A 27,130-nucleotide genomic window follows, 5' to 3' on the forward strand; every position below is an offset into this window, starting at 1 on the left:
TTCAAATTTTCCAAATCATTTTTATTCAGTGATTTCCTTGCTTGTGACCATAAAACAGAAGCCAAGGTCTATCTGACACAAACAAGGTAAGAATGGGTATAAAATAATACTGTCAGCATACACAACCTCATATCTCTTTAACATTCTGTAAAATATTTGCAATTACTAGGATTGATAACTATAAATATAAACAATCAACATCCAGAAGAAGCAGTTCTGAAGTGTTTCATGACACCAACAGCATAAGAGCAATAGATATGAAATATGAGAGGTGTGGTGACAGAAGTAGACGGTGTAGTCCAGAGGTGAAAGGTTAAGGCTGTTCTTGGAGATAACATTGGCAACACATACTGTCAACTGCAAAGCCCTTAACATTTAGTTTGTCTCAATCAGATCCGAACACATGAACAGGCCATCCCATAAAAATAGGATTTCATTAACATGAGGACAAACAATACACCTGCTTTTACATTTATCTTCCACTGATGAGAAGATTTAGTGAAGCCATTGTAGCTGGACATGTAGGCCTCCTTCTTCTGTTTAACTGTTGTCTTTATATTTTCTGGTAAAAATGCTTATTTTCAGCTTTCATTACTTTCTATCCATTCATTTCCATATGACATTGAAAACCATCATTGACAGTTGTCCTAAAGGAAACCTTACTGGTGTGACAGGGAAGACTGATTCTGCGGCATCACCTTTCACACTCAATGTATAATTCATGACAATAAACACAATTTTCCACATTAAAACATTCACAAGTATATGTTTGGGCTTGCAGTTTCTCTGATTGAAAACTGCAATATTAAAGTTAATCAAAGAAGCCTCCAACTGTTGATTTGAATAAAATACGACTATTCTGATTAAAGCACAAAAACCGTGACGGTGCTGCCACAAAAAACAAAGAACGAAAAACTTCCCTGTCAGAACACCACCTGTTATCTCTGATGCGATATGATGATAATGTCGTGTTTTCTTGTTGAACACTGTCACCAACTGTAAGATGATTGCAAAACTTGAAATAACATTCACCAATACACTTAAGAAAAGAGATTATTGTCAAAATCTTTTAAATTAAAAACCATCCATCCATCTTCTGCCGCATGAGGATCGCAGTTGGTGCTGTGCCAATCACAGCTGACATAGGGCGATAGGCGGGTTACACCCTGGACAGGTCGCCAGTCCATCACAGGGCCACATGAAGACCCTAACCCTAACCATTTAGATTTAAAGAAACTAAAATCTGCTTCCCAATAAAACTAGTTTTGCTTACATCTTCAGAGACATGCATATATGTAAAAATACATCAATTCTAATAACATTTGTATTATATACCTATTGCATTTAAATGTTTGTTATGCTCGTCTGTACATCATTTTGACAGGGTACAAGTGCAACATAAAAATATCTACGACTATGTGATCATTTGTACAATGAAGCCTGATCTCATTATCCTGCCACTGCTTGCACTTGCATCGGTTGTGTTTGAGGTCTGTTTGATGGTTGTCAAACGTGGCGTTCAGATAACAGCAGTGTGATCTGGGTGACCAACTCTGGTATAGTTCAAGGTTTTTTTTTTTTTTTGGAGTAGTTGTATGAAGCACTGACACAGTCCGGACACTGCGACCACCCTCTATACCAAGAAGCAAGTACAACTCCATATAGAAAGGCCCTCAGTCGAATCAAGTTCTGAAACCGGACCTTGTTGCTGTGAGGCAACACTGCTAGCCACAACTCCACCGTGTGTCCACCTTAAGAATATATTTAAAATTTTATCTCGACAGCCTGGAGTTTATCAACTGCTCACTCTCCCGCAGTCCATTAGGAAAATCATCTTTTAACGTGTGGTTGGGAGGAGCCAATATGATACTCATTATGATTGTCTTTTTTGAAATGGCTGTTTATAGCTGAGGGATGAATGCAACTGCACAAATATCTTATTAAGTTTTTGTAAACAAACAAAGGACTGCATCAGACGGACACACAAATGATTGCCATCTTGGCATCCACGTCTTCACTGCTAGTGTGCTTCAGTCTCTCAAGCAGGTTTTTGGCACGGGGGCAGCTCCATCAGCTAATTATAGTATGTCAGTACCTCATACAATCTCAGTTAAAAAGGCCTGAACTATAGTAGAAGCAGTGCGACTTCCTGATTCAGTGCATGGACACGTCACACTGCTGATATGAGCAACAGCATCACTTTTGACAACAAAGACTGATGGGTGAAATGACTGCAAGTGGCTAAAATGCTGATGGACACTGGTGAGTCCGCAACTTTGTTTTATTAAACCTCTTGCACATCTTTCAGCCCATCAGTAAAGGTACATGTAAAAAGGCACCTTAGCACTGCTGTGCGTTCTGAGACTGTGTTTGTGACAAGAACAGACAAGACCAAACAATACCGTATGATCCCAGCCAGCCTGAAATAAATAATAATAAGTTCTGCTTCTTGATTCTGGGACCAGACAGACTGTGTGTGCTCTTGTATGTCCAAACATGCGCAGCAGTGAGTCCTTGCATCTTCCCACTGAAGTATAATTACGTTGTTTGCTTGTGTTTATATGATCACAATTTATTTTTAGAAAGAGAGATTTGGGATATGTCCCGTGGAGTCCACATAGGCCCTTTCACAGTATTTCCATCCATCCATTCATCCATCATCTACCGCTTTATCCTCCACCGGAGGGTCGCGGAGGGTGCTGTGCCAATCTCAGCTGACATAGGGCGATAGGCCCTGGACAGGTCGCCAGTCCATCGCAGGGCCACACAGAGACAAACAACCATTCACTCTCACATTCACACCTACGGTCAATTTAGAGTGTCCAATTTACCTAATTCCCATATTGCATGTTTTTGGACTGTGGGAGGAAGCCGGAGAACCCGGAGAAAACCCAAGCACACACGGGGAGAACATGTAAACTCCATGTAGAAATGTAGAAAGGACCTTGTTCCAACCGGGGCTCGAACCCTAGGTCTTCTTGCTGCAAAGGCAAGAGCACTAACCACTACAACCGTGTGCCCCCTTTTACAGTATTTACAAGATAAAATTAAGTTACTGGTATGACATGGAGCCCAGACAGCAGAGGGCAGTGAGTAAAGTGAAAGCTTCCAAATGTGTAGACAACACCAAAATAAAAACTAGAATCCCACTGAGCTACAAAACTCACCAAGAGCATTTCAGTTGGCAATATTCAAACAAACAGCTGAGGAAGTGTCAAGTACCTCAAACCATTCTTAAGTGTTCTTGATTTTGGTGTTGGCATACATCTGAATTTGAATGAATAAACCATGTGACCCTGAGGGACCTGATACTGAACTTCCCATGTAATGGGCCATGTGTGGCCATGCTGTTCATTTATGTGTGCATTTAGAAAAGAGTGTAGTCAGTTGGGTACATGACAGGGAGTGAGTTCTCACAGAAGGTAGCACAATGTGTCCATCGGAGATGTCGCATTAGCTGGAAAACAGGAACAAGTTGTTATAGGTGAGTAAACATTGCATTTGAGTGTTTGTTCAATCATGTTTCTTTTCTTTACTTTTTTATCCTTTAAAATAGGGCTGGGAATCTGCGGATTTCCTGAATTGATTTGATTCTCATTTCATAGATTTAGAGACATTTCCGTTTCCATACTAATTTTGCTTGTTTATGAGAGATATTTAAAGAACTATTGCTGCATATTATTCAACATTTTGATCTTACTAACCTGTGATGTTGTGTTGTTTTTAGGTGACAATGGAGGACACAAACTAAACCATCCTCCTGAGTGGACAACCATGACACTAAAGCATCTCAAAAGCGGTCAAATCTGCAGGCTAACCTGTTAGCTCGTCAAGAGATTATTGTGAGACTAATGCAGTCGATTCCCTGTGATTGTGGTAGTCTTGCAAATTTTGTGCAAAAGGATGCAGAAATTGGCATATATTAAAATGTCAATCTAAAGTTTTTATTAACCTGTATTGGATTTTCCAAATAAATATCAATATGAATTGGAAAATAACTTTTTTATTGAGCAGCCCCATTTTACAATGTATTATACATATCAGTTTGGAAACACAAATCCTAACCATGTAGCATTTATCATTGTATCATGCTAAACAGTAATCAGACATCACTTCTGTCTTACCTGGAAACAGTTCTTCATGTTCTCTTTGCTGGGCTTCTCCTCCGCCATCTTTGAGGCATATTTTAAGGCTCGGCCGTACATCTTGTTCACAAGAGCGTGTTTATATGAAAACATCAGGATCTAGTCAGGAGGAAAGTCAGATGAGAAACCTATTATGCTATTCTATCTTATAAACTGGAACAACTTTTATTTAGTAAAATCTTTTTTGCACACCTTGGAGTCTGTTAGCTCTGCCCACTTCTGTACCTCCCAAAAGGTATCTGTCAGGGCTTTAGCGACATTATGCGAGGTATCATCAGAGCTGCTGGCCACCTGTACCCCATCCTGCTCTGCCTCTGCTGCTGCTTCTGCTGCTGCTGCTGCTGCTGCTACTGCTGCTGCTAATGCTGCCTGTTCAGGGTCCAGTGCACCAGCGCCCTTCTCTGGTGTGAGGGGTGGCAGCAGCTGGTCGGCCAGAGCGCAGCCCTTCCTACACAGAGCGTCCAGAAGAGATGACTTCTGCTTCTCCATGTCACTGAAAAAACACAATGAATCATAATCAACAAATGAAACAACAGCTGCCACAATAATACAAATACAAATAAAAAGTAAATGTTAAAGTGACCAACATGTTTAAAACATCAAGATGCCTTTTTTGTGACAAATTTGTACTGAAACTGTGTTTAAAGTTTAAAGAAAGCCATTAGAAAAGTCTCTGAATTTAAATATACTTTTTGTGTTGATTCTACATTAATTCCATGATTTTATATAACTAAATATCTGTTATAAGCTTCAGGTTTATTTTTGCGATTAATTATGATAAATTAAAGAAAATTGTGCGATTTTTATTTTTTTTTATCGTTTGACAGCCCTAATAATAACGTATAAAAACACATGGCTCGGTCCAAATGTCATGTCCGTACATATTGTTTAGTGAGGTCTCTACTATAATTTATTCATTTACTTTTGAGTGTGACAAACATACATCTTTATAGCAGCAGCATCAGGCCGGGGGTCCATCTTCATAGTGAGATAAACAGCCAATGCCGTCTGGTCGATGTGGTCGATGACAATGTCAGCTGCCGAAACTACTTCGTTGAGATGTTTGACACGCTCCTGACCACAGACGGGAGAAATGATTGTGAGAACAGCTTTTCCATCTACTTAGTAAAAATAAGTCAGTCTACCTGTGAGAGCTTTCTGATGTGAACTATTACCTTCTCTGAGTCAAGTTGGTGCAGTCTTTGCACATGCAGAGGAAGGTAATCCGAGTACTTTTCTATCAGTTCTGCATAGATGGAGCTTGAATCCAACCTGAACAGAGAAGAAATTAAGAGTAAGATAAAACAAAAAATGTGATTCTGATCAAACAGATGTGTAAGTCCGCATACTTTGTCATCCACTGAATCTTCAAGTCTCGCATGGCCTCTGCAAACTCCTCTTTTGGATCTTTCTCTTTGTCTCCTTCCTTGTCCTTCTCCTTCCCTCCATTCTTAGTTTTATTAGGAGCAGGGATTAAATGGTAGAACACTGGTACAATATCCTGTATAAACACAAAACAGTTCATCAAAAAACCAACCAATAAAACAAAAATTCTGCTGATTCAGCCATCACATTCTGGTTCTACCTATTTCAGTCTATTAAGAAATTTTTTTTTTAATACACATTTTTAATACAGGTTTAAAGTACTGGCCATTATCAATTACTAATATTTATAGCTAATAGTTGATTCATTAACTGACCACCAGAAAACTTGACTCCATGTTAAAATAAAATTATGTAATGATTAAACTGTTGCATATGTCAATACACCAATGTTAACATGTTTTAACATGATGAATGTACATGAGACAAATCCCCACTTAAAATAAAGGAATAGGCCATTTTCCAAATGATGGGAGAGCAGTGGAAGCTCTGTTGTACAGTGTTTCTAGCTCATCCAGTACCTTTTTAAACTTCCCTTGTCGTTTTGCAGAGGCCTGCCCCTGGTGGTCAGAATAACACACAATGAGAAAGAGACAACAAAAACACACCAAAAAGGATTCGCTCTGTCTTCATTTGATCTGTCATCTTCACTCAGAGAGTCAGTGGGTGTGTCACCTACCTGCACTTAAACACATCATACAGAAAACGATGTGATGCTCACATGTCTGCATCTAACAAAATTCAACTAGTTTTCCAATTTCAAATCCCTGATAAAAACACAGGCAGGCTGGGTTCAGACAAAACTCCAGAAGTGACTGTCAGGCCAGGGTCAGGTTTGGACTTTGGCAAATGACATGGTAAATGCAAGAGTTAATTAAAATTTTAATAGCTTTATTGAAAATACTGTGTATATTAGGGGTGTCACAATCCCGACTTTAAATTGAATATTGACCAAAATGTCGTCAACAATCTCAACCTTCAAAAGGAAGGGTGGAATCAAGGATTTAACCATGCCCCCAGTGTTGTGGTTGCAGTCATTGCAGTACAATTACACGTTACCTCCTCCCACTAACCCAAAGCGGCTGCCAACTAATGGTGCTCACGGCAACTGCTGATTTGGGTGACCCATCGACCGCACTTCAATCCCCTCCCGCTTCACTGAAATCACTGGTGTGAAAATACTTTGCGTCCCCCACGTCTGTTTTGCCGACAAGAAAACCAAGGTGTGTAAGCTATGTTATGAATGTGTAGCATTGCAACTACGAAGACTAAACAACTCCGTTAACACAAGCACTCTTCCATCCTCATTTGGAGCAAAACTTCCACAAAATTCAACTCACGCTAAACCGATAAGTAGCGCTATAGGCATGTTTGTAGCATCAGACATGCAACCTTATTCAGTGCTAGAAAACCCTGGATTTAAGCACTTACAGTGCCCTCCTATAGTATTGGAACACTGAGGTCAATTAATCAAAAAATTGACATGAGACAAAAGATAAATATTTCTGCTTTTACTTCCAGGTATTTACATCTGGATCTGATACACAACACAGACGATATCACCTTTTGTTTGAACCCACCCATTTTTCATGTGAGCAAAATTATTGGAACATGTGACTGACAGGTGTGTTGTGTTGCCCAGGTGTGTGCTATTACATTGTTGATTCAAACAATAAATAGCACTAAATATCTATGCTCAGTTTCAGATTAGGTAGGATAGGTTTTGCATGTGCAGACTGCATTTAGCAGTGGAACCAACATGAACACAAGTGAGCTGTCTATGGGTGAAAAACAAGCAATTGTGAATTTGAGAGAAGATAGAAAATCAATCAGAGCCATTGCAAAAGCATTGGCCATAGCCAGTACAACCATTTGGAATGTCCTGAAGAAGAAAAAAACCACTGATGTACTGAGCAACAGATGACAAACAGGTAGACACACGAAAACATCAGCAGTTGATGACAGAAACATTGTGAGAGCTGTAAAGAAAGACCCTAAAACAACTGTTGGTGACATCAGCAGCAACCTCCAGAGGGCAGGAGTGACGGTATCACAATCTACTGTTCGCAGATGACTTCATGAACAAATGTACAGAGGCTACACCAGAAGATGCAAACCACTCATTAGGAAGGCCAGGCTGGAATTTGCCTTTAATTTAACTTTTACCAAAGTGATGAAGAAATGATCTGCTCATGATCCCAAACATACAAGCTCATCTGTGAAACACAGTGGATGTCATGGCTTGGGCTTGCATGGCTTCGTCTGGGATGGGCTCATTAATCTTCATTGATGATGTAACACATGATGGCAGCAGCAAAATGAACTCCGAAGTCTACAGAAACATTTTGTCTGCCAATTTAAAGATAAATGCAACCAAACTGATTGGGAGCTCCTTCATCATGCAGCAAGATAACGACCCCAAACACACAAAGGAGTTCATCAGGGGCAAGAAGTGAAAGGTTTTAGACTGGCCAAGTCAACCTCCACACTTAAACCCTATAGAGCATGTATTTTACATGCTAAAGAGGAGACTGAAGGAAGTAAACCCCCAAAACAAACAACAACTGAAAGAGGCTGCATGAAAGTCTGGAAGAGCATCACAGCGGAAGAATGCAAACGTTTGTTGATGTCAGTGAGACACAGGCTTGATGCAGTTATGATGCAGTTGAAATCAAAGGATTTGCAACTAAATATTAAGTCTTATTCACTTTAATCCTTTTTAAGTCTATCTGTTCCAATACTTTTGCTCACATGAAAAATGGGTGGGTTGAAACAAAAGGTGATATCTTCTATGTTGTGTATCAGATCCAGATGTAAATACCTGGAAGTAAAAGCTGATCTGTTCATATTTTGATGTCAAACCCAAATGTTCAGTCTATGGCAAAAATAAAGGAATTGGCCTCACTGTTCCAATACTATAGGAGGGCACTGTATTTAATTAATACATTCAGAACACAAAAAATAAAAATAAGATAAGTCGTAACTGAAAAGTGATTGACCTTGTGTTTCTGTTTAGAAATGGGGTTTGCTATACACATAAGCACACTGAATGCAACACACAGGCTTTTTTGCAGTCATTGAGTATGATGTACTGTCTCAAGTGCAAAACATACTGCGACACAGCAGCACAACACTATTTAAAGTGCAACTAAACCCCCTCTACTGAAGCTAATTCCACCCAATGCCTGAGTTAGGGAGAGGAGGGAGAGTGGGAAGCAGAGCGGGGGGTGTGGTCTGGTAGTGAAATCTGACAGTGTTGCAGCTGTCTAATGAGGTGCTGTATGCTTCACAGGGTGGTGAGAGAAAGGAGATAGAGCAAAATCTCCAGCATTTAAAAACAGGAGGAGAAGACATGTGAGAGAAACTTACACATGTCTAATATGTCTAATATGCAAGTAACCCTAACCATGTGTTTAAGTTAAATTGTTTACATTTCTTCATGTGCGACAGTCAGTCACCAGTAGACATGCTATATACACAAATAAAATTGTCTACAATATAATATATTTTATCAACATATTTTTTAAACAATGCCGTGAACAATACTAAATAAATAGATCGGATTTTGTTAATGCAAATATGTAAAAAGTGATTTTGCCCCAAAATTCCACCTATTTACAGCATGCATCATGCCAGTGCATGTGGGTGTATAAATACTGTATGTATTGTTAATGTAATTATCTTACCATCCCTAGTGTTAATATTTGACATGAGACAAATAAAATGTTCGTAAATGGAAAATGGTTTGTATTTATATAACACTTAGTGTGTTCAAACAATACACAGGTTTTTACACAAATATAGTATTATTACTTGAAGGTGGCAGGTGAACAACAATATAAAAATCCTGGTAGATCAGTGGTTAAAACCGGTACCCCTGTGTGCAGAGACATCATGGTCACAAGTTCAACTCCACCCCTGGCAGGTTGTACTCAATTCCCTTGTAAGTCGGTTTGGATAAAAGCGTCTGCTAAATGACAAGTAATTTAATGTAATGATAAACCTACCTTCTCTTGTCCTACTCAAGAGAACATTTAGTCACCTAACCCATGTAAAATAAACAAGATATTACAGGCCAATAAGCACTGGATTTTGTACCTGATATGAATTGATTACTACACAAGTACAATCTGTTCCTATCACTCTGTGTTCTAAGCTTGCTTTGAAAATACCCCCATTGTCACTTGTGATTTTTGGGGATCTGGTAAAATGCTCTACCCTTTCTATACACTTTTTATGAATACAGCTGGCAAATTGCTGGCAATTTTATAAGTCCATGAATTTGAAAAGTGCAGCTCTGATAAAATGGTGTTGGTTTGGTACCAAGTGATGCATGACAGGATTACATGATGTCTGCTCCCGGAGCTCTATAGATGGTGTGATAGACAGTATAAGCCCTCAGCACACAAAGGGGGATACACACAGTGTATTGAAGTAGGGGTGTGCGATATATATTGTCTACGATAGTATCTTAATTGTTGTTTTAACGAATGGAATCGACGTTGTTTGATTTAATAGCTAAATGTGGATCATCCTCACTCGCATGGAGGTGGTTTGGCTTCAAAAACACTGATGTCACTCAAAAGATGTCAATATGCAAACCATGTCGGAAAGCGGTTGCCGTCAAAAACAGCTCGACAACAAATTTGTTTCACCATCTGTGAATGAACCACCAACCACCGCACAGATTATGAAAAATATGAAAAGCTTTGGTAGTCAGCGGTTGACCAGCTAAGGTACCAACAAGAAAACGCACTCAGCAAACTTTGTTAAGTTAATAAATAAGTCCTGTTTTTCTTGAACAAGTTGTTTTTTGTCAACATTATCATTAACATCTAATATACTATTAACAAGAGCAAGCTGGTACAACAGGCCTTCACTGTTTTTACAAACACATTTTTGAGGATTGCAAAATATCACCGATTATCATTATCAGCAAAATCCCCAAAAAATATCGGGATATTGATTTTCATCGATATCGCACACCCCTATATTGAAGTGATTGAAGCCTGAAATTTAAATGTGTTTTTAGCAAATTAAGACGACGGAAGAGGAGAGGGGGAAGGCAGGTTAGAAAAATTGATGTTTAACAAAGGATGACACAAGGGATAGGGCACGATTGAGGCAGATCCACTGTGGCAACCCCTAAAGGGAGAAGCCAGAATTAGAAGCAATGTAAACAAACACCCAGCTGAAAAACCAAACCGCAAAACTACATTTAAAGTGTATATTTTAAATAATTATTTTCTCAAAAACAAAGCTTTATGAGTTGGGCTTGTGTATGTGTGTGATATGTTGTGAAATTGTGTTGCAAAGTTAAAGCTCAATTCCTGGCCGTTCTCACTGCTGTTCAATGTTTGAATTGCACCCTTGGTTCCCCAGCCTCATACTTCCTCAAGTCAGTATGCTGAGGGCTAATACTCACACCAGCTATAGGCCAGTACTTCACACAACCCCCCAAAAAAACTATGTACCTTTAACTCAGCAAAAGTGAAAAAGAGCACTGATGACTTTGGGCCCTGGGGAGCAGGACTAACCACTTTTCTGAAGAATATAGATGAATAGAGACACTCACTGCTTTCTTGCCATACTCGCTTTTGGGGACAAGAAGAGAGCCTGACAGATAACAACCTGGACTTGTGCCTTTGGGGATCCTGAGAGATGAAGAAAAAACAGACATAAAATGTACCAGAGGTCAATAATTCTGTGGTTTTCTGTGGGTCAGCATTCTTTCAGAACCCCCTCCCCAACCTCCAGAATAGTCTAAATCAGTTCTGTGTATATTATTATCATTCATTATTATTGTAGAGAAAAACAGAGAGCTTTTTTTCCCCCTGTGTTCTCCTGTGGTGAAAGAATTTCCTCCATAATACAGTATTATTCTTTTATTTTACCTCTGCAAAACCTCTTGTTATGTGACCAGGCACATCAAGGTAAGGAGTTCGGACAATACAAAATTCAAGTGACTTAAGACTCACTTGTCGTCTGGCAGGGCTGTGACATAGAATGGCTGAGTGGCACCCGGAGACAGAGTGACAGAGTTAGCCTTCTTCTTGGCCATGAGAGCAGCTCGATGCGTCTCATAGACGTCTAGACTAAGAGTAGTAGACAGACGGTGTGAAACCACAAATGGCAGGTCCTTAAGGCGCTCAAGCTCACTGGACTGCTCATGGCGAACCTGTAAACGCACAGTGTAGTCCCCCTTTTCCAGCTTAAGGGAATACTAGGAGGTAAAACAAACAGGAGAGGTTTCATTACAGTTCTGAAATTTACACAACAAACTTCTTGCATTCTATCAACAATCTAGGCAATGTCCACATGTTGGGGATCAATGCAGTACATGTTTCTAGCTTGAATGACACAACTATGCACACAATTGTACCAAGTGAAAAAACTCCTTAATAGAGGAAAGTATGAAGAGGAATAAATGTGTAATGACTGTACCTGATGTGGGTAGGCATCTCCTGAGCCTAGGAGTCTCTTGTTCTGATCGAACAGCATCCAGAGCTGACTGTCAAACTCGGACTCATAAAGCAGCTCACACAGCATGGGACAGCTGGGTGTAACTTCACCAGTCTTAGGCTGAGGACAGAATAAAAGAAGATTGTACACACACAAATAAACTTTATATTTGTTGTGTGTTGTGCTGGCAGTACCTGGTGAAAGCTGTAGCTGAGGACAATCTCATAGAGTTGTCTGTTGCTGGGGAGAACATCTCTCACACCCAATGCTTTTATCTTCGAACTTAAAGGTCTACAATCACAACAATAAATGGAGGTCACGCAACAAAGAGCAATTAAATCAGAGAATAGTGTTTGCGTATCCTTACTCCTTACCTGAGAGGCTGAACCCAGGACTTAAGGGTAATAGTTGGTGACACCTCCTCGTACCTCAGAGGTGACGACACATCAAAACTCGTTACTCCCTCTGAGGCATGCTGGGTAGAGAGAGGTGAGGGTCAAAAGTAATACTGGGTAGGTTGTAGCCAACTTTTGTGTGTCTGTAATTCTTACTATGTGCAGGGGTGACGGATTAGTGTGAAGTCCATGGAATGAGATACTGTAGTCCACTATGACGTCACCCAGACTCGCCCACCAGCGTGCAATGCACAACTCTACTATTTTTCCAGACTGCAGGAGAAAACATTCAGAGATTAGTCCATCACTATGACATTTTTTATATGCATGTATCTCAGTCTATATCTATACAAAGGATGTATCACACTCAGCATGCATGTGCCAATGTAAACAGGAAGCTTAATTTACACTCGAAAATATTATTAACAAATAACAACAAAGGAGATAAGTAACAGCAGGGATCAACAGTGCTTTTTCATACACAGCCAGCATCACTTCTCAACCTCTCCTTTATAGGAGCTACTACTAAACTACATAACTGTAGCAGCTGTGGCACATTTTAACATAGTGGGGTGTTGCCTAAGAAGAGTGTCCTCTGTTAAAAGGCACCTCTGCATGACATTTGACAACAAACTACAAACAGAAAACATACACATTTAAGCTGACAATTAGGACTGCTTATTTGTCAAATAGTATGCAAAGTCACAGTCTAATATTATATAAATATATTCTATAAATAACTATTATCTTTATAATATTACATTTATTTATATTTATAATATACATACCAGGACAGGAAAAGCCTCAGTCAGAGACCCTCGCTCCAACAGTGAAGAGAATTTGTAGAATTCATTAGCTCTGTACGCCTTCTGTTTGACCAGGTGCACCGCATGCAAAACAAACTTTGATGACACTTCTCCCGATTGAGATGTCACTGTGATCTCTGTAGGAGAGAGAAGAAAAGAACATGAGGATCATTTTTCAGATCAGCAAAAAAGTCTGGCACAATCTTTTCGCTGAAATGGGTGCGCGATGGCGCACCGTCGTAACGTGGCTCAAGCACTTTCAGCATGTGTTTTAAGCCCTCGTTTTGCACAACCGAATATGGCCTCATGTCTGCACCTATAAACACACCAATAGCGTTTGTGATGGCTTTAGCCCAGTCTGCGTTTGCAACAAGGGGCTGCTTAAATGCCGCGGTGATAAGCGGTTGTTAAGCAGCCTTCGTTTTCACTCCTGTCAGTGAAACACCGGGGTGATGTCGCTTCAAATGCGTGGCCATGCTTGATGTGTTTCCACTGTCATATGGCTTTCTTGTGCCACAGTGCCGACACACCATCACGGTTTTATCCACGAACCTCTTTCCTTCGTCATTATATTTGACAGGGAAGTCAAAATGTTCACATACAGGGGATTTAAATGATGCGGGGCGTTCAAGCTCCTCTGTTCCTCCGCTCGCCATGACCACGCTGTGTGTGGACTGAACATCTGTACAATTTTTTAATCCGCGGATCATGTGTGTGCCGAACCGAAGATATTGATCCGAACGGATCACGGATCAATGATGATCCGTTGCACCACTAGTCTGAGCTAGCATGATATTTAATCGAATGCTACGCCAACGTCCACATTGAGTCCACAAAACTATGTGAATTGCTGAGGGGTTGTGAATTTTGTTTTTACTAATTTTTAAGCCTGTGGGAGGGGCCATTTGTTCAAAAGGGGTTGCTGTGAATGTCAGAATTCTGTTGTGGTTTTGGTTACATTATAGGTAACACAATTTCAAAATTTATTTGAACTGTGTTTTGGGTTTTGAAGTGAAATTTCGAAGTGAAATATCAACAACGCTCCACCAACATAAACCAATTTTAAGACATCTGTATTAGAGATGCACAATATTGGACTTTTTGCCAATATCCTATATGCAGATATATGGGGAGTTACATACCTTTTTTTTTTTCCATTTGCCCAACTGCAGAGGTCATTCAGTTTCTTGTAAAATTAGCATAATATTTTGCCTACTCGTGTCGCAGCAGATGAGGATATACATTTTCTTCATTGAGCAAAATGAACAAACATTAAAAGAAATGTCTGTGGAGAGCACCAGCATAGATGTCAAGGAGGTAGATGCCTATTTAGACTACTGACATAGTCATTAGTCATATCAGCAGATCTGAGTTTGCCGATATCTGGTAATTTTAAAGCCAATATCTGCCAATACTGATATTGTGCTGATAATATTGTGCATCCTTAATCTGTATTCATGGGAATCTCACCAGTTGAGAGAAATTGAATAAAACCCAAGTTCCCTGACATGCTTGAAAAGGAGAGTGGTGAGTCGAGGAGTCAATGCAATCTGCAGCCTCAAATTAGAATTATTACACACTGGACCTTCCATTATTTCCTGACAGCACCTATGAAGTGAAACTGAAACTGCATAAACTATAGAAAATGAGTTAAGAATATGACACTTACCTGCCCAGGAGGCTCCCTGAGGAACAGTGATAAAGTGGCGTCTGATCTGGCCTGGTCTGAAGTGCATGTCTGAGAAACACACCTCCTGATTACGAGCATCTGTCACTCTGATAAAAGATTAAACAGCTGTCAAATACAAATACACTCATGCATAACTGTTGTGCAAGTAACAGAGAAAGTGTATATAAGAACTCACTTGGTTGGGATTATAACTGTTATTGGGACTCTGAACAGTGGGCCATAAGTTGGTGTTGCTGTATCGTACCCACACACCTTAACAAACACATTCATGTTGATCATATTTATGATACGGACAGCAGCTAGAGCTTGAAACTCCTTATTCACCACTTCTGAAATGTCTGTACCTCTGTGTAGTGCACTCCCTCTCTCAGTCCAACGGGATCGATGCGGACATTGACATGGCGACACTGATTCATCAGCTCTAGGTGAGAGGGACACTGGACCCATGGGGCAGTACATGTGAGCGCCAAGTGTAGCTGCAAGGAGATTCGCTCCGAGTTTTCTGTGAAAAGAGACAACACCAGAATAAAATAACATCACAAACACCACACAAACGCAGTCATGGTCACTGTAAAGAAGGAACGATAACTTAAAGATATTTACTGTTTCCAATACACAAGTATTTATAATTCTTTTTTTATATGGCATAGGATATAGAAAAATAAAATGAAAATTGCAGCCTTTAGGTTTCACTAATTATTTGGCTACCGGCAAATATCGATGGAATAAGTGGCGCAGATGAAATTTCTCAGTTGAGGCAGAAATATTACTATGATCTGTTCAACTGTGTTTCATCCATTTATAGTCATTTATAGTAGGTATAGCTGCAACTAACGATTATTTTCATAATCGATTAATCTGTCAATTAATTAATCGTTTGGTCCATAAAATATCAGAAAACCTTGATGTTGATCGGTGTTCGTCAAATCTGGAAATGATGATGTTCTTGGACAAATGTCTTGTTTTGTCCTCAAACCAAAATGATTCACTTTTTATGATTTCTTTGTTATCCAGAGCAAAGAAATTAAGAAAATATTCACATTTAAGAAGCTTAAACAATCAGAAATATTGTTTTAATCATGAAAAAAGCTTCAAACCAATTATCGATTATCAAAATAGTTGTCGATTAATTTAGTAATCAAATAATAATCGATTCATCGTTTCAGCTCTAATTGTAGGCAACATAGATAATAGAATGTAATGTAACTGTTACTTCACAGGAAGTCTATGATGCAGTCATGAAGCTGGGAGATAATAAGGTATGCGGTATGGACAATATAACTGCTGAACATTTAAAACTTGCTAGCAAAAAACTCTATCCTCTGCTTGCCATTTGTTTTACAGACTATTAGTCCATGGTATTCTACCTGACTCCATTTTATCCATTATATTAGTGCCTGTTATTAAAGATAAAGCTGGTAAATTAAACAGTCCTGAGAATTACAGACCTATAGTCTTAGCGAGCATTTTATCCAAAGTGCAAAATTTTACTAAATAGGCTGGAACACCCCGACAACTAACTAATTTGGTTTGACATGGTAGAGATATTTGTATTTTTGCCCTAAAGGAGATTTTAGATAAATATAATAGGCAAAACTCCACAATTTGTATGCGCTTTTGATCGTATAAATTATGAAAAATGATTTGAAGAAATTAGATCAGAGAGGGATACCTAGATTTATAGTGAGAATTCAGGTTTTCTGGTATGCTCATCAGATAATGCGCGTTAAATGGGGGAACTCTGTATTTGCTCCATACCATGTAAACAATGGAGTTCGACTGGGCGGAAATTTGTCTCTAACTTTTAGGATGGATGATCTATCACTGCAGTTAAATGGATGTGGAACAGGGTGCTTGGTTGTCAAGTCTCTCATTAAACACCTTATGTACGCGGATGATTTAGTGATCCTATGCCCATGTAGTGCTGGTCTTCAACAGCTACTGAGGATATGCTCACAATATGGGATAGATTTTGACATCAAATATAATGTAAAAAAGAGAAATATTATGATTGTCAGAAGCAGAGATGACAGAAAATTATTATTTCCTGACTTCTTCTTGTCTGACGTTGCCCTTAAAGTGTGTAATGAGGCAAAATATTAAGGCCATTACATAACCGATGATCTATCAGATGATAGGGACATTAACAGACAGTGATGGAAGCTGTATGTACAAGCAAAAGAAACACAGATGCAAACTGACATAAACGGAGAATCGTGACATTTGGACTGAGCCGGGCATTGTGTTTTCATACGTCTCACTTATTTCCCTTATTTTCATTATTTATCTGACTCGGCATAATGTATTTCTGGTTAATTCAGCAGGGTATTCATAGATTATTTCTCATTTAGTTTATAATAATTAAATTTTTGCCTGCTCAGTTCACAGAAATCTTTGATTTATGTGTGTGTGCATGTTTCTTGTTACGTGTCTATTTAAGAATACTGTATGTTCGGCATTAAATACACATGGCCGAATTTTGAAATATTAACGGTCACATGGGCAGTCAGAACTATTTTCTAGCGTAAAATGTGTACCTACCACAACTCATATACACACCCAACACAACTCATTTCAATAGGCGGGCGGTGGCACCGGACCTCACAACATGCATCCAAAAATAAAAATCAAAACTACAAGATTTGCCCTGTGCAGAACAAAGTGGTCTGTCACCAGGGATATCTAGTCAATCATACTAAACATGCTTAGTTTGCAGACAGGCCAGGTTCATAAAAAAGAAAGAAAAAAGTATAAACATCACCTGTGTTCTCTGGGAACACGGGTTCAATTCCTACTCCATGGTCTGAAGGTGCAAGAAGCTGGGCTGGATCTCTGAGGTAAATGCCTCTCTGCGTTCCAATGCTTATGGAGAAGCCAAGGTTATTTGTGGGTGAAGAGTTGTGTTGAGTGAGGTAGTCTAACGCCTTGTCCACCTGTGTAGAAAACAGGGGAGTAAGTGAAGACAACAGCAAAACGAACAACAAAAGTAATAAGACTGATACGAGAACCACAGTTACTTAACCTGGATTATTCCATTGCCCTGTGCAAATAGTTCAATGTCCTCAACCTTCAAAGCTGTGTTTTCCAGCGCTCTCCTGAGAGCAGGAACAGAGGGACGGATTCCATTCTGCTTCAGTCCTTAAGCACACAAGCGCAAAAGCCACATACTAGCATCAAATTTCAACTCTCCATTACTCCAGATATTACCATATCTAATTTCAGTTCTTCCCCCCTTGACATACCTGAGAGGATTAGTGCAATGCCTCCACAGGCATTGGGAGATGACATGGATGTACCATTCATAAGCTGAGTACCACGGAGAGTCCAGTTGGGCACAGATGCAATTGCACCACCAGGGGCACTGATGCTGACCCCCAGGGCCCCATCTGTAGTGGGGCCCCTGGATGACCAGGTGTATTGATTGGGAGGCAGCTTCTCCCTCAGGGAATACTCTGCCACCATCATGTCTGGAGTCACATACGCTCCAACTCCTGTGGAAAAAAGTGGAGAGCAGTAATTAATGCCAAGAATATAATTAAAATGATTCCCATTTTTAGTCCTATGCAACCAGGCTGTGAGCTGTCCCATCAGCAACAGAATTGTACAAACAATATTATAGCTATTATTTTTTTCTGTCCTATGTTGACTTATTTTATTTTTTTTAGGTTTTGCTTCTATGGTGTTGTTTTTTTTTTTTGTAATTATTCAATACAATGACTGAGCAACAGCTCATCATCCTAAATGCCATCTCCACCCATTTTTATCCATGATACATTTTTTCACTGGTAGTAACTGGTTAGCTTATTCACATCTTGGTCTAAATAAATGCAGTTTATTTGTGTTGCTGCTGATTGGCAAAGGCTCTTAGACTTTAAGTCAGTTTTTATCCAAGTGAAGTCATCAACAGATTCTGTAAAGATTCTGCTAAGATTAAGGTTAACTGAGGGTTAGGGTTACATTTATATTGTTAATAAATTATTTAAATTAGACAATAAGGCCTTGGGTGGTAAATTCCTAACAAATGACGGACATTATATCAGTCCTGAAACCATGAAGAATCGAATAAAAAATTTGGAGAATCATGACACCCCTATGAGCAAGTAGTTCTTCATTTTTTCAAACCAATCAAAGGGGCTTAACATTAAGTTCCAAAAACAGTTGTAGCTAGTGAACTGCCGCCTCACCCTCCATCTTCAGCAGTGACAGAAGAGGGCAGCATTTTACTCACAGCAATGAGGTGAGTATGGCAACACTCTAGTCTAGTGTCTGTCTATATATATATATATATATATATACATATACATATACACACACACATACACATATATACACACACACACAGTATGTATAATAAAAGAAAGACTGGGCTCACTATCAAAAATGTACTTTGCTTTTAATTCATCATTTGATGCCTACCTAGTTTCAATCACATACTGCATGTTTCAGAATACATTTGTTTTAACAGTGTATGTTTGTGTGTGTGTTATGTGTGTGCACCTATGACACTAGTAGTGGTTCCCCCTGGACAGCCAACTGTAGAGAGGCAGGGGCCATTGTTTCCTGCACTTGAAACAAATATGACGTTGTGCTTCTGCACAGCCTCTGTGATCACATCACAAATCCTCCTGAAAAAACACAGACAAAAAGAGTGAGCATAAGCCCACACAAATCAATCCACACACTGGAGCCACTACTCTGCTTTATTTACCCTGAATTGGGCCAGTGGGTGGCTTCCCCATAGCTATAGTTAACCAGGTCACACTTGTAGTTGATAACTTCAATCATCTTTAAGTGAGAAAAAAAGAAGAAAAAAAATAAAATAAAGGGTTTAATAAAGCTTAAACATTTAACACAACTTTTAGAGTTAAAGATATTTGAGTTTGGGATACATACCGCACGGATAAGTCCTGTGCCTGTTTCCATGGTGCTAAGACGAGTGTCTCCAATCTTCAGGGCCAGGATTTGACCACCGGGGGCAACTCCATTGCGCTCTGGTTCCTCTGGGAAGTAACCTGCTGCTATGCTTGCTACGTGTGTCCCATGGGCCCCTTGAACACCATGCAAGCATGTTAGACTGGATATAAGAAGTGGACCGCTAAACATGCAACCTTGACTGTTTTAAAGTGACCTTACCTCCACTGGTGACAATGCAGAGTGTGTTTCCCTCATCATATATATTAACAGAGTAATTAAGCATCTCTGCATTTCCTAAAGTGGCATACTGTTGTGTCTCTTTGTAAGAACACAGTACACTGCACTGAGACAGTTCTCCACATTCAGATGTGTCCACTACGGCCCTGAACAAAACAGAATTTTGGACAGTGTTACCACTGTTAAAAAAGTGTTGCCACTGTTTTTTTATTTTTTTTATTTAGTGTTCGTACCTCCATGTGACACCGTCATGCCAAAGCACACAGTCATAAACAGGACCAGGATCAGTGTACTTCTTTTCTAGTGCTGCCAACAGCTCTGTCTGACTCTGCAGCTCTTCTTTCTGCAACTTCTCCATCTGGAGAGAGCAAGCATGGTGAAGGAAAGAAGAAACTGGAGCAGTAAACACCACATTACTATAACTAGCACGCAAACACAGATGAGCAGTCATCAAAATTAAACTCAGGTGTACATGTAACCTGTGAGGGTGTAGGGTGAGAGAGGTCAAACTCTTCTGTCTTGCGAGAAACCTCAGCGACTGCTGCTCTATGTGACGGGTCCCATATCTTCTCCTTTCTCTCTTTCTAGTGAACAAACATAAGAGTGCATTAGGTTTGTGTTTCATTTACTTGAGTGAAAAACTTCTTCACTAACTTCTAAACTGATGACTTTAGTTTTTATAACAAGTTTAAATTTGTAGATCCATTTGGTGTCATTAGAAAAACAAGCATGTGAGAATAGCACAAACTCTAAACATTTACACCTGTAAGTTTTTAAGCTACATATTATCATGTACAATCATAGTGTTATAAAATAAAAGCCATGAGCTATAGTAGTGGTAGTAGTAGAGAGATGTTCATTTTTTCCTACCTGTATTCTTTCCTTAAGAGCCTTGGGAAAGAACTCATAGCCATTTTTAACTCCAATGTGATATTTCCCTGATGGATTGACCCAGGCAGTAGGGATCTGGACAACATAAAAAGACGAGTGTTACATTAAAAGATATACACAGAAGATCAAATGTGGATCAGATGATCTATGTGTAAGTGATCTTAAGAAAGCATTACATAATACTATAAAAATGTTGATGTTTCCTATGTGGTTGCTGATTCATATGTTGTGATAAAAAAAATAAAACTTACTGACCTTAAGTATTCTACCAGACAGGCCTGTGATTGTCCCATCTTTAAGTTCCACCACTGTGGTCATGTTCACATCACCGCTGCCTGTTGTATCGATAATATCGATGATCTTTGGCTTCCCTTCAGTTGTGGCCTAAAGAAGCAAAACATTTATTCAATTTCATCTTTCAATATCAAAGCAGGCCTGGAAAAACAAATTCATAGTTTTGGCTCCAAAAATTGACCCCAGCAAATGACTTTTAAGAGGACTTAATCATGTCATAAATCAAAAGATCAGCCCTTCTCAACCCAATTCTTAAGTCATTACACTGGTAGCCAGTTAACCACGGGTTTTATTGATACAACCCTCTGAGATCTCTAAGATAAATGTGATCTGTGATCAGATAGAGATCAGATAGCACCTGACCACATGCATTTATGCCTGGTATTAAAATGCATCTCTAGTGTCCACATCAATATCTGATTGCTATCCGATCACAATCATGACAATCCGTCCTCAGATGGATTTACATCTGTACTTACAAGTGTTTGTGGGAAAATGCATTTTAATGCCAGATGTAAAGGGGGCCCAACAGTCCCAGCATGTACTCAAACTCATTCTTTCCATCACAGAGGAGGTTTATCAAAAATCTTTTTAACACTTAAAACATGTTTGATTATTTTGAGCCGACTCTAGACAATGGGGTAGTGTGTGCCCATTACCAAACTGCAAACTAGGGCTGTCAATTTTCCTCTATAATCCCATTTGAATTCCATTCCTTATTATTTTTAATATTCAAATTTTTAATTAAAATTTGAATATATTTTTTACTTAATATGTGGTTGTTATATGTTCTGTCCACTAACCCTAACCCATAGGACACTGGCGGGCAACAGCGTAAACATACACAAATCGACAAAATTGTTGGTACCCTTCGGTTAATGAAAGAAAAACTCACAATGGTCACAGAAATAACTTGAATCTGACAAAAGTAATAATAAATAAAAATTCTATGAAATTTAACCAATGAAAGTCAGACATTGCTTATCAACCATGCTTCAACAGAATTATTTAAAAAAAATTAACTCATGAAACAGGCCTGGACAAAAATGATGGTACCCCTAGAAAAGACTGAAAATAATGTGACTAAGGGGACATGTTAATTTAAGGTGTGTCCACTAATTAGCATCACAGGTGTCTACAATCTTGTAATCAGTCAGTGGGCCTATATATAGGGCTACAGGTAGTCACTGTGCTGTTTGGTGACATGGTGTGTACCACACTCAACATCGACCAGAGAAAGCGAAGGAAAGAGTTGTCTCGGGAGATTAGAAAGAAAATTATAGACAAGCATGTTAAAGGTAAAGGCTCTAAGACCATCTCCAAGCAGCTTGATGTTCCTGTGACTACAGTTGCACATATTATTCAGAAATTTAAGATCCATGGGACTGTAGCCAACCTCCCTGGACGTGGCCGCAGGAGGAAAATTGATGACAAATCAAAGAGACGGATAATACGAATGGTAACAAAAGAGCCCAGAAAAACTTCTAAAGAGATTAAAGGTGAATTTCAAGCTCAAGGAACATCAGTGTCAGATCGCACCATCCATCGTTGGTTGAGCCAAAGTGGACTTAATGGGAGACGACCAAGGAGGACACCATTGTTGAAAACAAATCATAAAAAAGCCAGACTGGAATTTGCCAAACTACATGTTGACAAGCCACAAAGCTTCTGGGAGAATGTCCTATGGACAGATGAGACAAAAATAGAACTTTTTACCAAGGCACATCAGCTCTATGTTTACAGACGGAAAAATTAAGCACATAAAGAAAAGAACACTGTCCCTACTGTGAAACATGAAGGAGGCTCTGTTATGTTTTGGGGCTGCTTTGCTGCATCTGGCACAGGGTGTCTCGAATCTGTGCAGGGTACAATGAAATCTCAAGACTATCAAGGGATTCTAGAGAGAAATGTGCTCTCCAGTGTCAGAAAGCTTGGTCTCAGTCGCAGGTCATGGGTCTTGCAACAGGACAATGACCCAAAACACACAGCAAAAAACACCCAAGAATGGCTAAGAGGAAAACACTGGACTATTCTAAAGTGGCCTTCTATGAGCCCTGACCTAAATCCTATTGAGCATCTTTGGAAGGAGCTGAAACATGTTGTCTGGAAAAGGCACCCTTCAAACCTGAGACAACTGGAGCAGTTTGCTCATGAGGAGTGGGCCAAAATACCTGCTGAGAGGTGCAGAATACTCGTCGACAGTTATAGGAATCGTTTGATTGCAGTGATTGCCTCAAAAGGTTGTGCAACAAAATATTAAGTTAAGGGTACCATCATTTTTGACCAGGCCTGTTTCATGTGCCTTGACAGACGGTTAAGCAATAGCCGATGGTCGTCCACTGTGCAGGAGCTGCCACCAAGCTATAGGAGCCAAAGAAGGGAACACATCCAACCTCATAAAACACCTGCAGTGTCGTTACCCAGATTTATAAGTCGAATACCAGGTTAGTATGCCCTGTTTATTTTTCTCATTGGCTAATATTAGGCTATATGCTTCGTGTACAGGCTGAGGAACGAAGAAGGATGTCAAAGTATTAAGCACATAGAAAATGCATAAAAATATATTTTTCACAGGGAATCAGTTCCTGTTTATTGTATTTTGTTCTCTATGGTTCATTAAGTTGGAGAAGAAGCATTATTGTCAAATAGATTTTTTTTTAAAGACAGTGGATTTGTTATCCTAAGTTGATCACTTATTAGTTAAACATAAATGAATGTGCAAAGGAAACTGAATAATTATATATATATATATATATATATATATATATATATATACTGTGTGTATATATATAAAAATAAATAACTTGTACAAATACATTGCAGTTCATAAAAAAGTTATAATAATAAAAAAAGGCCACAGTATCGCGATAAGACCCGGAACCGTGATACTTTGTATAGTATAGTATCGTGGTTACTCATTTTGGTATCGTGACAACTAATAAGTAAATCTCCTCCAAGACGTCACCCATTCCCGTATTTCTTCCATAATTTCTCAGTGCAGATAGCTGTGCAAACAACAACAGCAAATAGCTTGTTGTCCATGTTTGTTTACCCAGTGCATTGTCACTCATAGACTCTCTCACAGTCCGTGATCCCTCTTTGAGTGCAGTGGTTAAGTGTGTGATTCCCAGTCTTTTGGCGCTTTTCCACAGTTCCAGCACGGCTCTACACGGCACCGCGCAACTCGCCATCTTTCTTTTTTAGTACCTGCTCTGGCGGGGTGCCAAGTGTGCTGAGCTGATACTTCGACAGACTGTCGGCCACTGGGTGTTTGTGACTGGTAGAGTCTGGTGTATTTACCGACCGTACAGCTGGGAGCCACCCTTTCTGCTATATTTGATTTCAGTGACTGTGTCAGACCAGCGGCATAGCCAGCTATGGGCCTGGGCAGACCAGTGGTGTAGGTCTATCCACTGCAACCCTGCAGCACACATCAAGGCATTATTAGGCTTATACCTTACCTGTACCTATTCTTATTAGGCTATACCTCAATATCTTCACTAACTTACTAACACTTGTAACTCATTCTCCACTCCATCAGTCTCATCTGGTTGGCTAGAGCAAAAAATAAATAAAGTAAATTTGAACTCATTCAACAATATTTTACTTATACAGGTTTGTAGTGGAAAATACAAATGTGGTTAAACTAATAGGGTTAAATTAAGAATAATCGCTTACCTTTACAGGGATTGGAGCAAAAAAAATCTCTCTTTGGCTCTTATCTCTCTCCAGAAATGACATTCACTATTTTATATTATTCCCTATGTATAGTCTCTTCTATAAATAATCTACTGATATTATATATTTCTTCTATTACTTATACATGTAACAGGCTATCTGTCATCATGACGTCACTATTATTGGTCAATCCAACTGGTCATACCTGCTCCAGAAATGAAGGCGAGATTAACATCATATTTTTATGATCTATTTCTATCCATCTTTCCTGCCAGTTTGCCCAGTTCCACCAGTGAAAACAGCTGAAGTTGGAGGTTCAGTTTTCATTCACTAACTTAATCAACACAGGACGTATTTGTCTCATCTCCATCTCATGAGAGTGTTGTTATTATTGTTGCCTAACTTATTGTGGTGACAGAACTTTAATGCCTGTGCCTTTACCTTGTTGGAAGAATTAACGTTGGGGGTTGTTGGATGTAGTAACGCTCCGTTTGGCGTGCTGGAGTTTAACTCGCAGGAAGGCGTCACACGGCATATGTGTGCATACGATGCAAATGCTCGCGACATGTGACGCATATGAGGTTCGCGTGGTTCCCCGCCCGTGCTGTAATGCTCATATTTCTATTGTGTCAACATCATTGGAAACATAGGAAGCTGCAATGATGCAGGAAAGTTATCTGATGCATCTCATGCGGCATGTTATTTAAACACATTACATGCTGTTTGTTATTGTTAATTTGCCGGGTTGTGCAATAAAATGATTCAGTTCCGTGCACTGTAGAGCCAAAGCACTGTTGGTTCTGCCGGCCTTAAGATTGTGTAAAGCCTTAATAGACAGTTTTGTTCATTGAATACATACAAGAAGATGGCCCGCACACTTTTGTACTGGCCATTTCTGTCTACGCTGCTGTGCCAGACAGAGTCTACGCTCCGGTCATGCAGGAAGTATTGAACGATTGTGTGAACTAGGGCTGCACGATTCTGGAAAAAATATGAATGACAATTTTTTTGCTTAGAAGAGATTACGATTCTCTGGCACGATTTTTTCACAAATCAAAATGTTATTGTTGATATTATTATTGTAGTGGCTTAAAATAAGATAAGATAGTCCGAAGTTAGAAACGTACAAAGTTGCGCGCAAATAGTGCCTGGTGGCTTTTATTTAATGTGAGTCGCTATTAACAGCGGTGTCAAGTGAACGGTAGGCGCATGTGACTGTTCAGATGAAATATGACCCTATCGACTGATATAAACAAAGTCAGGGCAGTGTCATGCAGCCATGCTATGATGGCTCTGCCCACCTTGAGGAGGTACTATATTAACGGAAAACCTAACGTAGAGTCGAGCCGTGCTTGAACTGCATAGTGGAAAAGCGTCATTTCAGTCTCATAAAAAAAACATGCTGAAACCAGTTGGTTAATGTGTACTCCATATCTTTTCAAAAGCATTAAAGACTGTGAAAGCTGTGTAGTTGTGTAGTGTGCCCCAGCTTTAACCTCTGACGTGCCACCTAACTATGCTTGACAGAATGAAAACTAGCAGTTAATTTATCCGTGTAGCAAATGGAACTCCAGTGACTTAACAGTCAACATAAACCTACGAATCGCACGAATACTAACCCAACTAAGGGTTGCATAATATAATATATCAGCAGCTAGACCAAATTAAACTATATGACAGAACAGACTGCACTAACCATAGGGACCGAAGCAAAACTGCTGAATCTTAGCTGCTAGGCTAACACGCTAGCACGAATGCCAAGTAACCTTCCTTGACTGTTAGTTGACTGAAAATTAATTCAGACTTTAAATACTGATTGGCAATGCGATTAAATATGCATTATCGATTACTGTATCTTAATACAGCTGTCACAGAATATATACTAATTATTGCCACTGCTGCGGTGTGTATCTGTCGATGCTAACATGGCTAGCAGTGTACTAATTACGATTTACATTGTGAACAAGCAGGGCCTTTAGCTCTTTCAAGCTCGAAGCTAACCATCGTGCAGCTGCCGGTAAGGTTTACCTGCAAGCCCGGAGCCCCGGGGTCCACGCCGGTATCGAGGATAGCGATGAGCACGCCTCGGCCATCATATTCTGGAAACCTCGAGAGGTAAGAAGTGGCACCGGTTTCTTTCTTAGGGAGCAGCCCGTGGAAGGGATACGGCTCTTCAGTAGAGTGAGCAGCCATGTTCAGAGAGAGACACGGAAAACAAAGCACAGAAATTGGGAG

The 27,130-nt window shown here is 39.6% G+C and overlaps 1 protein-coding gene across 2 annotated transcripts; it reads right to left on the reverse strand.

Annotated features, from left to right (window-relative positions):
• tpp2 (tripeptidyl peptidase 2) lies at positions 1–27,130 on the reverse strand. 2 transcript variants are annotated; one of them, XM_058629384.1, is made up of 29 exons: positions 26,924–27,130; positions 21,179–21,307; positions 20,903–20,998; positions 20,512–20,616; positions 20,266–20,390; positions 20,015–20,178; positions 19,775–19,929; positions 19,590–19,666; positions 19,379–19,506; positions 18,124–18,372; positions 17,904–18,019; positions 17,643–17,814; positions 15,226–15,383; positions 15,057–15,133; positions 14,861–14,967; positions 13,174–13,328; positions 12,542–12,658; positions 12,365–12,465; positions 12,185–12,281; positions 11,973–12,110; positions 11,507–11,751; positions 11,104–11,182; positions 6,050–6,088; positions 5,495–5,646; positions 5,321–5,417; positions 5,089–5,219; positions 4,338–4,638; positions 4,125–4,244; positions 1–3,457 (listed from the first exon to the last, which is right to left on the reverse strand). In XM_058629384.1, the coding sequence occupies exons 1-29, from the start codon at positions 27,086–27,088 to the stop codon at positions 3,368–3,370; spliced, it is 3,885 nt and encodes a 1,294-aa protein (XP_058485367.1). In that variant the 5' UTR covers positions 27,089–27,130; the 3' UTR covers positions 1–3,367. The 2 variants fall into 2 exon arrangements, with proteins under 2 accessions (XP_058485367.1, XP_058485368.1); XM_058629385.1 differs by lacking the exon at positions 6,050–6,088.

This window comes from Solea solea, chromosome 5, assembly GCF_958295425.1.
Source record: "Solea solea chromosome 5, fSolSol10.1, whole genome shotgun sequence".
In the NCBI taxonomy this organism is placed as follows: Eukaryota; Metazoa; Chordata; class Actinopteri; order Pleuronectiformes; family Soleidae; genus Solea; species Solea solea.

What these genes read in the sequence shown, in the direction of transcription:
- tpp2 (XM_058629384.1), bottom strand. Translation starts at nt 27,088, where the DNA reads ATGGCTGCTCACTCTACTGAAGAGCCGTATCCCTTCCACGGGCTGCTC. An exon ending in AGGGCAATGGAATAATCCAG is followed by an intron (nt 17,815 to 17,903) that starts GTTAAGTAACTG and finishes TTTTCTACACAG; the next exon opens with GTGGACAAGGCGTTAGACTA. An exon ending in ACAGCCCTGCCAGACGACAA is followed by an intron (nt 11,183 to 11,506) that starts GTGAGTCTTAAG and finishes TTCATCTCTCAG; the next exon opens with GATCCCCAAAGGCACAAGTC.